The 16,795-nt window shown below is 37.2% G+C and overlaps 1 protein-coding gene across 2 annotated transcripts in view; it reads right to left on the minus strand.

The window, feature by feature from the left end:
- OBI1 (ORC ubiquitin ligase 1) overlaps positions 1-16,795 on the minus strand; it is a 41,592-nt gene that overhangs the window by 10,829 nt on the left and 13,968 nt on the right. For both annotated transcript variants that reach the window (XM_007075115.2, XM_042978816.1), the window contains exons 4-5: positions 14,445-14,693; positions 10,796-10,884 (exon numbers count right to left, since the gene is read on the minus strand). In XM_007075115.2, coding sequence (XP_007075177.1) covers positions 10,796-10,884; positions 14,445-14,693 — 338 coding nt within the window. The remainder of the gene's footprint in view (positions 1-10,795; positions 10,885-14,444; positions 14,694-16,795) is intronic.

A 16,795-nucleotide genomic window follows, 5' to 3' on the forward strand; every position in this document is an offset into this window, starting at 1 on the left:
AGAGAGAGACTCCCAAGCAGGTTCTCTGCTCTCGGTGCAGAGCCTGATGTGGGGCTCGATCTCATGAACTGTGAGATCATGACCTGAGTCAAAATCAAGAGTCTGGCACTTAACCAACTGAGCCACCCAGAAGCCCCAATCTTTTTAATTGAATTGTTATGTCAACCTTGTGAAAAATGATGTTATTTTGATTTTAAAGATAAGAAATGAGAAGCTTAAAAAGACTGTCTCTTGTTCAAGGATAGGATTTGAATTCAAGTCTGAGTCCAAATACCATGTCTGAAATCACATGAAGTGCTTGAACATGAGATTCCTTCTTAAGTAATATAAGCACCTGTTTATGTTATAAAGTAATGTAAAACACAAGCTAGGTTTGCTGAGCACACAGTTTGTACGTACAGTTAAGAACATTGCTGTAATATTTATTAATACATGCATTTTCTAATAAAACATGGTGAGGAAATACGGAAAGATACAGGAAGTCATGCAGATATGTATGCACAAAATTTATAAATATTTATCAAACACCGACTATGTTCTAGATACACGCTCAAGAATATTTTGTAACTTCCAAAGATCATTCGTTAAAGTGGCCTTTCAGGAAACCATAGCACAGACATCACCCTGGCAAATGCCAACCCAAAGACAGTGGCTATTTTTTTTTTTAAGTTTATTTATTTATTTTGAGAGACAAAAAGAGAGACAGAGACAAAGAACCCCAAACAGGCTCTGCGCTGACAGCGCAGAGCCCAATGCAGGGCTCAATTTCACGAACCTTGAGATCATGATCTGAGGCGAAACCAAGAGTCGGACACTTAACCGACTGAGCTACTCAGGTTCCCAAAAGAGGGTGGCTATTTTAACCTGAGATATGAAGACTAAGTCTGAACCAGAACCACAAATTTAAAAGCTCCATCTTTAAGTGTGCTAACTACAGAAAGTATACATGATCATCTTTCTACCTCATGCATAATCAGCAGGCATCTTCAACTGTAAGGAAACAATGCTACTTATGTGAAATGAGCAAAATTTTAAATGCAAAATTTTAGGGCCCAAACATCACACAGGTACTGGTCTCAGGGTCTAATATCGAGGCATTAAAAAAAAAAAAATACAAACTATATTATGCTGCATCTTAGTTTTAGCACAGAATAGAAAGTGCTTCAACATTTGCAAGAATAAAGAAGTCACAATTTCCCCCTTAAAGAGGTGACATGGAAAGTGGAACCAGATAAAGAAATAAGGCCTGTGCAGCCATCCTTCTTCCCTTTACCTCCCAAAAGTACTGTTTAAAGATTAAGGCACAGTCTGCTTTGTAAGCTTTCAAACAGAGAGCAGAGTTTTGAAATAACAGCTCATATTATTAACACAATTTTAAAGGAAGTTTCGTGTGTGCATGTTTATTAAACTAACCATGCATTTGTAGTTAAAAATCGTGATGCTGAAAATTCTTCCTGAGATACCTAGAAATTCTTAACACAAACAATCCTAGTGTTGAGCTGCATACGTAAATTGAAGAGGAACAGAGTCCCTTTTGTAGTCTTTAGAAAGGGCTGACCCATATATATTTAACTGCCTGTGTTGGATAAAACTACTCTTTTTACTGTGGAGTAAATTCCATTTTATTTAGCAAATATATTTCATTTCAATTCCACACAGAAATGCCCCAATTTTCTGCCCCAAAGGAAAAGATCAGCCTTGAAGTTTACGGGACATCAATGGGGATCCCAATCTTTTGTGGAAGGAAACAACCTATGACATGCTATTTCCTAGCTTGTTACAGTTCAAAAAGGAGTAAAGGACTTATATCTTTTCTTAAAATGTAATAACCTTAACAACAGCAAATTTTCAATAGTATAAGAGAACAACTATTGTTACATGAAAAAAGCATAATCAAAAATCTCTGGACTAGTCTATACATTTTTCACTACAGTTAAATAGTTAAATCATTCTCTCACCAGGAGGAACAATCTAAAACAAAATAAAACAACACAAAAAACTGTGATCCAGCCGCCTTGTAATTATTATTCATTCTGACGACAGTTACTGAGGACTAAAGTATGCTGAAGGGCCATGAGAAAGGAAAACAAAAGGAGCCGAAGACGTTCTCCTTGTTCTCAAGCATTTCACAATCTTCCTGACAACCTTACTGCTTAGTCATTAGCATGCATTGCAGGCTCCTAAAATATCTTATCAATACAATAAAGACAAGTTGACAGAAAACTGCAGTAACTGTCCATCCCCAATTAGCTGAGTACCCAGAGAAGGGCCCCTCAGGCAGCTGAGGGGCCTGAGCACACCTGGCTGTCAGTCTGGCCCCAGGGTATCATCAGGCTCCCATGACAGTCTACAAGCTCCCCTTCCGGGAAAACCAAAGGGCATAGCAGAATCAGTCATCAGATCAGGCTAGGGTCAAATACCAGGAATCATGGTGTTTGTCAGAGCAGAATCATGAGAAGCAAAAAAAGGCCAGAATAGGTCAAGAAGGGACAATAGCCAAGGCCAATAAGACCAGAGGTGTTGCTGAGGAAGCCGAAAGGCAGGAGAAATCTGAGTGGTACTGGCATGTCTGGAGACAGTTTAGGAAGAGCAGAACTGTGAACCAAAAAGGAGCCTCAGCTCAGAGTCAGCATGGAGACAGGTTGGATATGCTCAGTTCAAGTTCAGAGACTCAAACAAATCTTGTCCAGGAGCCCAGCAACATGGCCTCCTCCTTTCCCCTTTCTTACTCCCAATCTAGTACAACTTTGGAGAACTTCAGGAAATCCTTCTGCTCTCCCCATTTGGAGAAAATGCCAAGAATCTTGGATTTCCTATCCTTATAAACTCTTTGTACTTTAAGCTTCAAGAAAGCTCAAAATCTTAATTCCCTGGTTAGTTCCCTCCAAGATGCAGATGGAATATTACAGTATAAGGACTCCTTCCATCTGCCAGGCTCCACAGAAGGACACACACACACACACACACACACACACACATCTTCACATACATGTATTTTACACAGATACATATATGCGTGCATTTTTAAAAATATGTTTTAGCTTTAAGAAGCTAAGCAGTAGAGGGGCGCCTGGGTGACTCAGTCGGTTGAGTGTCTGACTTTGGCCCAGGTCATGATCCCGCACTTCGTGGGCTCTACCCCTACGTCAGGCTCTGTGCCTACAGCTCAGAGCCTGGAGTCTGCTTCAGATTCTGTGTCTCCCTCTTTCTCTGTCCCTCTCCCACTCTATCTATCTGTCTCCCCAAAATAGATAAACATTAAAAAAAAAAAAAAAAAAAAAGAAGCTAGGTGGTAGATTAACAGCATGCCAGTCATGGAACTGCTCAGTACGCCATGTGATCCCTAATAATATAAGAAGAATGGGAATATGTTAGGAAATCATGGAGGGCTTCAGAGACAGAGTGACAACTGGGGAGGAATTAACCAGGCAGAATGAAAAAGGAGAGACTAATGGGAAGGACCAGTGAAGGTAAAGGAAAAGGCATGAGCAAAGCTGCAAGGCTATGTCACACCATGGTGAATCTGGGCCCGGTGAGTAATTCAGCATGGACAAAGGCTGGAGAGGACAGAAAAAGGCCAAAGCTCAAGTCATATTGTAAAGAGCCTCACATACTTACTAAGAAATTTGAGGACAATGGGGAATCATCAAAGGTTATTACGCAAGGGAGTGAGGTGATCAAATTTATATTCTCGAATTCTAGCAACAAAAAGGCAGATGATTGAGAGTTGAGAGTGGAAAGAAGAGCAATCAGTTGGAATGTTGTTTAAAATAGGCTAAGCAAGAAATCAGGTGGATCTAAACTAGCAGGATGAGGAGATGGATTACATAGACATTTAAGAGGTAGCCTAGAAAGAATATACTGAACAATTAGGCGTAGGATGAGGAGACAGGGTAGAGAAACATAGAGGGCTGAAGTTTTTATCTTAGGCTACCAGATAAGTAGTAAAGCCGTTAAGGAGGATAGGAAGAAAGTAAGAGGATAAACCATCTTTTGAGTGAATGGATAATGGATACAATTATCTAGACACATACCTCTATTAGTTCTTGGTGCTACATATTGTTTCAAGGCCATAAAATTATTTGTTAATCCTCCCAAGAACACATCACCCACATTTTACATAAAGAAAATGATGGCTCCAAGGGATTAAGTAATTTATTGAACGTTATTTACCTATTCATTTAATTATTCAACAAATATTTATCAGGCACCTTTTAGGTGCTGGCGTTTGCAAGTGAAGGAAATAGGCAGCAGAGCTTAGAGTTTAGAATGGAGGAGACAGACAACAAACAGACCAAGCAAGTAAACAAACAAGATAAATTCAGGCTGATAAGGGCTAGGAAGACAAAAATTCTATAACCTTGGTTCAGCATTAGCTGTGGGCTCTGTTACAAGGGCATTTCAAGTTTTAATTCATTTAACCCTTACTACAACCTATAAGATCAGTACTACTTTTGGCCTCATTTCACAGAAGACAAAAAATGGAACTACAAAAAGGTTAACTATCTTCCCCCAAATCACAAAGCTAGTAAGCAGACAAAACCAGAGTTCAATCCTAGGGAGTCTGATTCTGGAGCCTGTGCTCATAATCACATGCTATCCTGCTTCACCATGCCATGACTGTATTACTATGGTATCCCAATAAGACAGGGTAAGGAAGTAGAAGGTACAAAAGCAGAATGCTTCTTTAGAATCAATGATCAGGAAAGGCCTCTCTGAATCTGATGACAGAATGAGTCAGCCATATAAAGATCTGAAAACAGAACATTCTAAGCAGAGAGAAAAAGTCCAGCATGTTTCAGAAACACAAAAAGGCCAAAATGGCTGGAGCAGGATGAGCTGGGGGAATGGGAATGAGAATGAGAAGCAGAACAGGCAAACATTGACTAGTTTGTGAAGAAACGGATTGTATTTCAGGAAAAAACTGGACAGTTTTAGGTAGGAGACTTATATAATTTGATTTATATTTTATAAAAAGACAATTTCAAGTATGGTGAAAATGAATTGGGTAGGGAAAGGAGGGGCAGAGTGGAAACAGGGAAATCTGGAGCCACGTAATCTGTCTCCAGAACTAAGCATTTATTTAAACACTATGCTTTCTGGTGAATTTAAGGTATAGGATCTTGGGTGAAGGTACAAAATAGACAGATGGGAATACGCATGTACAGCTAAGGAAAAAAGTTGAGGCCAAACAAAGATTAGATTTTATTTTATAATCTCTGACATACAGGTAGATGATTATTAAAGCCATGGGTGTAAATGAGATGACTCAAGGAACACAAATACAGCAAAATGGGAAGAAAGCCCAGGTCATCATCTGTGAAATCTATTCTTTCCTCTTCAGAGCATTTTTTTCCTTATACTAATAACAGGAAATACTGCTCACTATCCAGAGAGTGTCTGGAGCCTTTATCTTCCCTCAGGAGGAGCAGGGGCATGGGGGAAGATTGGTCCATAATGACAAGCCTTGGGGTTGCTATGCAGTAAAAGAGCTGCATGCAGGGAAACTTTATCAAATCCATAGATCTCACTAAAGACACAATGACAAGAACACATAACATTCCTGAATACATATTTATAGAAAGGAAAGCCATTAATCCAATTATAACCAAGTTTTATATTAATGACCTATGGAGTTTTAAAGTAAGTTAGGAGCTGAGGGCAAGAACTGGTGCTCCACTAAAGCCTCATACTAGTGGGCACAACCTCTGCCTAGTGTGCCTAGAGGGGGGAAAAAAAGGCACAACTGAACAGAGAGATCTCAGAGAGCGGGCATGAAACTTTCAAATGCTCTACAAGTCAATTTTTCATATCTCTTCAAGCTAAAAAAAAAAAACAAAAAACACTAAGGAACTCCTAACTCTATCAAGGACAACTCTCCATTTCTGGGCACGGTTTAGGGACAGTAACTGAAGCCAAGGAATTTAGGAACATGAGAAATGTAACACTAAGGTTTTCCCTTCAGCTTCTTCTCATTCTTGTTATTTCTTACCACGTAGAGGTGTGACACTCTTGGTGTTCCCCACTAATTAGGAGACTAAGAACAGGCCTTTCTGTTTAAAGCAGAGAGTGATGGATATAGTGGAGTCATGCTAACCAGCTATTTAAGTGGGGGTGATGACAGTCGCAATGACAAGATGTGCAAATTACATACCTCTACACCTTCTGCTCTGGTAAGTTTGAGAACGAAGCCACCATGCTTCTTGAGCGTAATTGCAGCCACTACTGGAGACAAGGGACTGGAGCTAAAGGGACTACTTAATATTCCTAACAGCTCAAGCTGTTTCCTCTAGCTCAGAATGCCTTCCTCCTCACGGAACTCTCCATCCTTCAAAGTTGGCTCAAGTCCTGTCTCTCTGATAAAGACTCACCCACTGCTGTCTCATATTTTTTTAACTCATATTGCTGTCTTTGCTATTTGGTTTAGTATGTTCAGTCTTTATTCATTTCACGTATTTTTGTTTCTTGCCTTTATTAGATTATGAGCTTCCTAGAGGCAGGGACCAGGTTTCATTGGTTTTATTTACTTATTTTTTTATTGTAACAATGTTCAGGCATTCACAGAAGTAGACAGAATAATATAACCAATCCCCACATACTCATCACTTACATTCAACAGTTATCAAGATTTTGCCTCACTCCCCTTATTTGTACATCCCTTTTTCCTGCTATTAAAATATTCTATAGTCTGTTATTTTAGTGTGCTTTTCTTCCTTTTTTTTTTTTTAATTTAAGAAAGCTCCATGCCCAGCATGGAGCCCAACATGGGGGTTGAAGTCACGACCCCTAAGTTCAAGACCTGAGCTGAGATCAAGTGTAGGCTGCTTAACCGACTGAGCCACCAAGGCACTCCTAGTATGCTTTTCTAAAAGAAAATACAGACATTTTCTTAAGTAACCACAATACCTAAACAAAATTAACAGCAACCCCTTGGTATTACTGAATATCTAGTTCGTACTCAAATTTACCCAACTGCCTCAAAAATGTCTTGTTATTAATCAATATCCAAACAAGATCCATATACTGCATCTAATTATTATATGAGGCAGACCCCCCCCTTCTTATTTTGCCAATGATTTTTTTTTAAGTTTATTTGTTTTTAAGAGAGAAAGAGAGGACGTGTGAGTGGGGGAGGGGCACTGAGACAGGGGACAGAAGATCTGAAGCAGACTCCATGCTGAGAGCAGAGAGACCGACACAGGGCTAGAACTCATAAACTATGACACCATGACCTAAGCCGAAGTAGGACGCTTAATCAACTGAGTCCCCCAAGCACCACCCCCACATTGCCAATGATTTAATGAAGAAACCTAACCGTTTTTCCTCCTGAATGTACCACATTCTGGATTCATCGTTTCCTCATAGTCTTAAGAGTTATGTTTTTCATCTACTGACTCAACAAATATGTATTAGGAGCAGAATATGAGTAAGAACTCTATAAAATGTAGTGGCTACAATAGCAAACACATCTACAGTCCTGCCTCAAACAAAAGAAAGCCATGAAACAAATAGTTATACAAAATATTAATTATTAGCAATTATGATATGTGCTACAAAGGGAAAGTACGAAGTCTTAAGAGAAATTACGACAAGGGAGCCTAACCTAATTTAGGGGTCAGGAAAAGTATTTATTTTGTGTAGTTAAAGCACCTTGTACAGTGTTAAGTACATAAACACTCAGTGCTTGTGGGTTGGCTGGGAGAGCAAGTTTTCTTCAGATTATCAGCCTTGTAAACTAAAGGGACACATCACCACCTCTGGAGTTCTGAACATCAAATCTGATTCTCTTAGAAGCCCATGTTAAAGAAAGCTGAAAGGGAAAATAAAAGGTTTTCCCCAGGTGAATTCTCCAAACAATTTTGGAAGATAAGAAAAATTTAGGAAGTGGCTATATAAAGTCAAAGAAAAAGATCACATTTTTCTGGACCATCAGTTTAGATATTAGGGCAATGAATTTTGACAAGTAACAGCATGGGTATTATTGAAACCTGGAAGATCACGCTTAGTAGAATATCTACCATACTGCTCAAAAAGGCTTGGAGATTAAAGAAGAGAAAAGAAAAATATCCAGGTACACTTTAAGAGTGGATACACTGGATGGTAACAGACAGAACAGAAAAACAGTAACACAGGAGATAAACGATAATCCAGATTTTCATTTTAGAAGGCTATATAGCACTTTAAAGTATTATAAAATGCATCACTTTTATATGGCACTATCTACTTGAGACCAATGTAAATGTTTAAGTCCCCCTTGTTCACACCAGATGTCAGTCTAATTTGGGGGCAATAACATGATTTGAGTGTCTTAAAAAGAAATACTTTCTGCCATGGATTGAACTGTATTCTCTACTCACAGTCAAATAAATTCATATACTGAAGCCCTAACCCTCAATGTGGTGATATATAGGGATAGAGTCTTTAGGAGGAAATTAAGGTTAAATGAGATCATAAGGATGAGGCCTTAGTCTGATAAGGTATCAGACTAAGGACACCTTATTAGACTTGGTGTCCTTACAAGAAGAGGAAGAGAGACCAAAACTCTCTTTCTTTCAGATATGTGAAGACATAGAAAGTGGTTGTCTGCAAGTTAAGAAGAGAGCTCTTGCCAGAAATTAAAACTGGGGTTGATTAAAACCCCTTGATCTGGGGTTTCTAGCCTCCAAAACTGTGAGAAAATATTCAATGTTTAAGCCACCCCATCTATAGTATTTTGATATGACCACCCAAGCTGACAAATTCACTTTCCTAAATTCTTTCCTCTCTAGGGTCTAAATTTTAAAGCTCTCTCTTCTGCATCATTTGTAGAATATGTCTGTGCAACTTGAAGGATACATCAGAAACTAAAGCTGTGTGTTTAAAAAGCATACCTTGACACCTAACCAAGTAGACCAAAGAAAAATAATTGGTCAAAGCACTTCTAGTCAAGGGAACAAAATGGAACAGATGGTTTTATTTGTTTGCACTTACTTTTAAACTCTTGAAATTTCATATTTTTTCAATACAAATAGGAGCTCTCCTCAGGTGAACCAGATCTGGGTATTTTCAGCTGTGGTCAGCTTCTCTCTGAATCCCACTAGGGTTTGGTGATGCAGAGTAAACAAGGCTATAAATCAAGTGCAATGCATTTAATACCTCAATGCATTGCAAATTGATCTAGAATAGGGGTCAGTTCAAATTGTTTTTTAAGTGAAACTGTTCCCTTCCCCTGAAGGGAAAGAGTGGAAGTTAGAGCAAATCCTGAAGTTATATGGGATTTAGAAGTGTGGTTGCTTGTTAGCACAGACAGAGGCCAGGTTTCGTCAGGCGAGATTCTTCCGTGGTTTATCAGGCTGGAGCCATGGATATTTAAAAACACATCCTGGTGGCTGGCATTAAATCTGAAATCTGGTGGGCAACTTTTCAAGAAATAAAAGCTACAAACAAAACAGCTTTAGTTCCATTCAGCATGCTGTGGGAAATACAGCTAATGGACAAGCATTACTATGACTGGCAAGGCGAGGTGCCAACAAATGAGAGGAGCAGAGTTTCAAACCACCACATAACAGCAACATTTCCTAAGCTTATTTCACTAATTTGTCAAAGCAGAACATTATCTGAAGTGAAAGAAAAATGAGGTTGGAATGCACAGGGGAAGGAACTATTTAAAAGTAAAAGCTATGCTTCTTTCTCTATCAGTTAGTTATCTCTGCTTTGAGTAATCATCGTTTACTTCTACCATTTTCTGATACCACACTTGGTTTGACTAAAGGCAATGTTTTCTCCTTTTCATATGATAAGCAGACAGCAACTTCTAGTAGGATAAATTTCCACTGCTGGCTTATGTCTGCCTTGCCTTTTCCACTGGGAAGAAATGAAGTCTAGTGGTTAAAACAGAAAAGTGTGGAGTTCTGATATGCCACTCCTCAGGGAGGGATGGAGGGCCATAGTCCCTGTTTACTGTGTTTTTTTTTTTCCCCCCTAAAGAAGAAAAACTTCAAGTGCTACCTTCCATCCTTTCTCCATCTTTAATTCTCAACTCTCAATTGTATCTTATAATTTTAAACAAACTGTTAAGCAGGTCGCTATTTGTACTCTCTTACTCGGAATAGAATGAATACTATCCCATCATAAAGAAAGAATAAATTTACTTAACTTTATAATTAAAATAGTCTAAAATTCAACAAATGATGCCTTAAATTCTATTTCAGATAGGCTTTTCACTATAATGGTTAATGTAATAGTGTAATGGTCCTCAGTGTAACATAATAGAGGATGTACTCCAGGGCTGGACTACCTGGGTTCAAATCCTATTTCCACCACTTACTAGCTATAGCTGTGCAGATTTAGATAAATGAATTTCATCTCTCTAAGCCTCTGTTTCCTCATCTGTAAATGGAGAACACTAATAGGATACCGCAGGTTGTTGTACCTGGCAAACCGGAAGCATTATACACATGTTAACTACTATTAAGATTGCTTCAGAGAACATCTAAAGGGCATTATGTTAATCCCCCTATTCTCTGTTAGTACTATTAAAGTTATATGTAAAACCAAGTGAAAGTTCTCCAGTCTTAGGTCACATAAAACAATCTTCTTGCTGATCAGGTAAGAATGAAATCCCTTCTCCAAAATTCGCCCTAACTGATACAAAGATTTCACCAATAACATAAGCATACACTTGACTTTTAGAGGCAAGACATTCTATTCAAACCTACAGGTTTCGTTGAAAAGAGTCAAATGAAAAGCACATACAATCATAGCACCTAAAATACTGACACAATCTGAAACACTGCTCTATAAGCAAAATACTTACTTCTGGGGTGATCTGTTATCAACTTCAGCCTTCAGTCGTAAATTCTCCCTCACCAGGCCACCATTTTCCAATTTCAATTTTTTATTTGCCTTTAAAAAAAGAGTTGAAAATAATTAAGCATGAGCTAAGACAACTGCTTTGTAAAAATTATGTCATGAGCCATCTGTATTTTTTAGAGTGATATCAGAAAACTGAATACTAGAACATGGCCTTCAGAAACTTAAAATCACCACTGGGAATGACTTGTGAATCTGTGAACACAACCAAGCATTTTTAATCCATATTCCCCAAGCACTCTCCAATTCTCCTATCCAGGGAAATAAACAGAGCTATGTTAGTTAGCTTAGAGTCATTAAGGGACTATACTAATGGCAAATATGTTTTTTTTTTTTTCCCTTTTTCACATAACTGAATACTCTAAGCATGGTAACACTATACCACATGCAATTATTTGCAAAACTAATGCTAAGAGTTAATTCTCATGAATTATGAGCTATGAGATTGATTTTTGGTTGCTCTTTAAAAATAGCTTTTTAGTGATAACAAATCTAATATAATTAAACCACTTGCTTTCTTTCTTCTAAAGTCTTTCCCGAATGCCCTGACTCACAACTTCTGGGACTCTCAAAATTGGGTCAATATTTTCTTTTTTTTTTCTTTTTTTTTTTTTTAAAGTTTTATTTATTTTTGAGACAGGGAGAGACAGAGCATGAACAGGGGAGGGTCAGAGAGAGGGAGACACAGAACAGGCTCCAGGCTCTGCGCTGTCAGCACAGAGCCTGATGCGGGGCTCGAACTCACAGACCGCGAGATCATGACCTGAGCCGAAGTCGGCCGCTTAACCGACTGAGCCATTGGGTCAATATTTTCTAATAAATTCTATGGCTTCTCTTGATTAAAAAAATCCCACTATTATTTTCTTTTTTGAATTGTCTACTACCTAAAACTTGTCTGACAAAACATCAATTGCTAGAAAATTTAGAAGTTGAATATTGATTTTGGACAGGCGAAAAACTAGTGTGCCTCAATTTTAGAGTCTTTTTCAAAGCTATTTAAATTCCTCAGTTATAGCATTTTTAATTCCAAAGAATAACAACACTCCCTAGCCTAGAAACTAATCTCACTAACTTGGCAAGAGAAAAATCTTTGACCAGAACATTAATATTTAAAACATTTTAAGGTAAATGGATCATAAAAACTACTGTCAACAAAAAGGTTTAAACCAGATTTCAAAAATTTGACCCATGCTTTTGGCTAATTTCTAGAACTTCTGACTATATTACTTGTCCATCCACACACAAATGCCCCAAGAGGATGACGAGGTAAGAAAGGCAAAAAACATTCTTCTAGGTACAAAGCCTAGCTCTTTTACTTAGGTTCACTGAGGTTCTCTCTGGACTCTGAGCAGCTCCTTCCCTTCACTGTCACAAACCAACCAGAACCATGGAGGGTTAATTCTTTAAGTGACTGACAAACACTACTGCCCCCTCTGAAGATATAAGGAAAGTCATTTACTTCCTCAAACACAGACAGAGAATGAAGCTCTCAAGGATAGCACCATAAGAGGAGGCACCTAGTGAATGCTTTTTGATGATGATGACAAGCTTAAATCTGAAACTCATTTGATTTCTTTCCCCCATTCCTTCATCTGTATCGCTACATTTCAAGGTCTTTCCCCAGTCTTGTGGCTAATATTCTCATTATGGGCTGGCTGGTTCTTCAACTATCAGAGGTATTTTCAAGTTCAGGAGGTTCAGGTGAGTGAAGATTACAAAGGGCAAAGTTCTGCCTATTTGTTGCACCAGAAGAGTAATGAGGACTTTGGCTAACTATTTTACATTTGCAACACTGACTGGGTAATGATACTGGCCTCATAATGGTTTCAAAACTCACTTAGTCCTGGAAACATGAGAAAACAAGTCCATGTCACTCATTCTAAGTAGACTGAATCTTCTGTACTCCTATATTTGATTTATAGTATGTTATTATTTTGTGTTTCACATCCAAAGTTTACTCCTATATTTGATTTATAGTATGTTTTTATTTTGTACTTCACATCCAAATTTTGCTTCCATGTGTTTTAATTCATTTGTGTCCCAGTTTATTGCCTCATACTAATACCACCACAAGGCATCCAAAATGAGCTTATTAAATATCCCAAATAATTCTGAGGTTTCAATGTGCTTTGGGTATTGAATTTAACATGTGATCTTTAAAAGAACAAAGAAAAACTGTGTTTTATGGAACTCTTTTTTTCATATAGACTCCCTACACCACTCTTATGAGTAATGTTTTCATATAGATCTTCATCTTCAAAGAAGCATTTATTGAAATGAAAATTTAAATGAAACTTAACAACTATAAAGGAGACCATGTAGAACCTAATTATGGCTCAAGAAGATAAAGGGAAGTTAAAAGGGACATGGTAGATTGATAAATACTATAACTTTCCAGCTGTCTTTCCTTTTCATATCCTCTTCTTACACAAACCAACAGGCTAATGTTGGCCTTCAATATCTAAAGAAACTACACACTTTCCCTAAATTTGTAACAAACTCAGTACCATTGTATCTGTAGTTTATTTTTTCTCTAAAAGCACTAAGTTCCCTTCTTTCTCTCATTTTGGCCTTTGTTGAGCCCAAACAACATTTATTTTATACGTGGGTATGTGAAGATGGTTTAGTATTTACACTAAGTTGCAGACTTCAATGCTACTTAACTTCGCTGAGGATCTGAGGGTAGTAGGTGATGGTACTTTTTAAAAATATCATATGGAGCTCATTAATGATTTCAAGGAGGCAGGATTCAGTAATTCGGCACAGTAACAATATTTTAAGGGAATGCAGATAGGTTAAATGGGTGGTTGTAGACATGGATACCACAAAACCATCTCAATTCAGACCAACAAAACTCCACTGTGGATATACTTGAAATCAAAGTCAAAGGCTGGTCCCTTTGGCCAACAAAACTCTACAGCACTCAATTATAACCTCTTGTACTAATGGCATGGATCTCATCTCCTTTCCTAGAGGTTTGCCTTTTTCACCTGTGCTTTTATCTCGTTGGATGAACGGAAGAATAATTGAAGAAAAATGAACCCACATCATAAGCTTTAATACTCCTCTGCACGGAGTATTCTAAAGCAGGTGCTCACAGCTTCCTTGGAATTAGTCATTAAGCCTAACTACTAACAATCTTAAAAATAAGAGGATGGTAGTACTAGAAAATATATAATCCAAACTTTTCTTTTTATAGGTAGGGAAATGGATACATGTTTGTTTTTATGCATTCAGGCCAGTCACTGACATAAGCTTAAGAAAAATTAAGCCAAACCACGAAGAGGGGAAATAGAAACACATCCTTTAAACTGATGTCACTTGTCTACAAGAAGATGCAAACTCATATAGAAGCACTAGAGTGTCTCCAATTATAGTCACAAATGGAACCGCCTGATATTTCTTGGCAGCTAATGACATTTAAGGAGGAAAGAGTTTTCCTATTGCTTATAAATGCTCATCCAGAGATTTTTGTCCTTCTCCCACAATCTTCTAATGAGTCAAGATAATATGGCTATTTATACTTTTGAAGGTACTCATAATACAGAATTTTAAAAACAACTGTAATAGAATTTTTAAAAACCACAACTTACTTCCTTTAACTTATCCACATCATCTTTCACTTTTTCATAGATTTCGTTCGCTGTTCTAAGTTTTTTCTTCCACTCTGCTACAGTTTCTGGGTCAATTTTATTTGGATTGTCTGCAATTGGATGTTTGTCTTCAGTTTGGCTGCTTTGCATCAAGGTTAAAGGATCCAGAATAGTCTTGATTTGTGACTCCAAGCTGAGATTTTTACTCTTAAGGTCTTCTACCTCTTTCTGCAGACAATCTATTTCATCCTGATAAAGAAGTGCATATCCATTAGATAGACACAGATACTGAACACATATGTATGCTAAACGGAGATCAATGTGTTTTTAAATTTTATACTCAAAATTCTGTAGATACACAGATTAGTTACGCATCAGAATAGTTCTGTAGGCAGAAAGTCATGTACAGTTGAAATTCTCAAAATAAAACTGGCATTTCCACTGCTTTAATTCAGTGATAGTTTGTGGTTAAAAAAATAAAAATGTCAAATCTTTGATTTTATTGAAGACATCCAGAATGACAAGTCACATGAATTCAACAAGGAACCCGTTTCCTTCCACTTTCCATTTCAGAATAATTTGTGTCATTTTTAGTTATACTTTTAACTTTTCTACATTCTGGTTCTTCCATTACCACTATGACTATTTCAAGTATTAGTTTTCCCCATCTGGAACTGCTTATTATCTTAAACCCAGTTACTAAACATTTGATCTAGAACTCTTTTTTGTGATACCATTTATTAATCTATAATAGATATTTCATCTTAAACTAAGACTGTTAGAAATTCTGTCGTTAGAAAATAAACTGGCAAGTAGCTCAATAAGCCAGAACTCTTAAAGGATTAATCTGATTAGGACCTAAGTATGATAAATATTAAGTATTTAAGAATACATTTTAGAATTAATATAGATAGTACTATTGCATTATAAGAAAATCACTTTATTTGTTGGAATTAATATATTAATGAATAAACAAATAAGAATAGGAAAACATATATGAATCAACATTTATACAATCATTTATTTATGTCCCACTTTATTTCAAAAGTTTTTGAGGCAACTGAAGCAGTTTCCATGCATATACTTCAAAATATTTTGTGTCAAGGGGCGCCTGGGTGGCTCAGTCGGTTAAGCATCCAACTTCGGCTCAGCTCATGATCTCACGATTCACGGGTTTGAGCCCTGCATCGGGCTCTGTGCTGACAGCGCAGAGCCTAGAGCCTGCTTCAGATTCTGTGTCTCCCTCTCTCTCTCTGCCCCTCTCCTGCTCGTGCTCTGTCTCTCAAAAATAAATAAATGTTAAAAAAAATTTTTTTAATAAACATTAAAAAAAATAATAATTTAAAAAAAATATTTTGTGTCAAAATAAGAGATTAATAATATCCCCTCCTTAGTCAACATAAAATAACAACTGGGTTTAATGGTTACTATTCAAGAACATATAAATGCCATAAGCATGAAACTAATTTGGAAAATTTCCATTCCCATGTCAAATCACCTTCATAAGAAATAAAACTACCGCATGATCCTACTTATATGTGGTATCTAAAAATGCTGAATACATACAAGCAGACAGTTAAACAGTGGTTATCTAGGGTAGGGAGGTAGGGCACATGGGGAGGTGGGAAAAACAAGATGGGTCAATATATACAAAGTTGTAGGATGAGTAAGTCTAGAGATCTAATGTACAGCATGAGAACTACAGTTAATACTGTAGGCCGAATATCAGAATATTGTAGTACTGAATACTAGAAATTTGCTAGCAGGGCATATTTCAGATGTTCACAGCACAAAAATAAAAAAGCACATGATGAGATGGCTATGTTTATTAACTTGACTAATGCAATCATTCACAATGGATATGTATATCAAAACATCATGTTGTGCCCCTTAAATACATGCAATTTTTATTTAAAAAAAATCACTGGTTAACATGCAAAAAAAAAAAAAAAAATAGAAAATAGCATATTTCACACCAAAATCTCTTTGCTGGTAGCTGACATAAGTATATTTACTTTACCAAAACTAATGAGCATAAATTATCAGTGAGTTAATAGACAAACCAAATGGAATGAAGGTTATAGTCACTGTTTACCAGAGCATTCATAATGCCTTGTGGGGGCTGGAAGACTGACTTTAACAAGTGAGTTTCCTTTGTTTCCCAACTTCTTGAGGGAGCAAATACTTATAAAATGATGTCTGTTGACAAATTTGAAATTAAAGAAAGGAAAAAAGAAATGCTTGTATTTGTTGCTGTCTTCTATTTGAAATAGAAAAGGAAAAAAGAAAAAAAGTTCATCAAATAAGGTATTTTTTTTTGGTAGGCTCCCTACCCAACATGGGGCTTGAAC

This window comes from Panthera tigris, chromosome A1 (assembly GCF_018350195.1).
Source record: "Panthera tigris isolate Pti1 chromosome A1, P.tigris_Pti1_mat1.1, whole genome shotgun sequence".
Classification (NCBI taxonomy): Eukaryota; Metazoa; Chordata; class Mammalia; order Carnivora; family Felidae; genus Panthera; species Panthera tigris.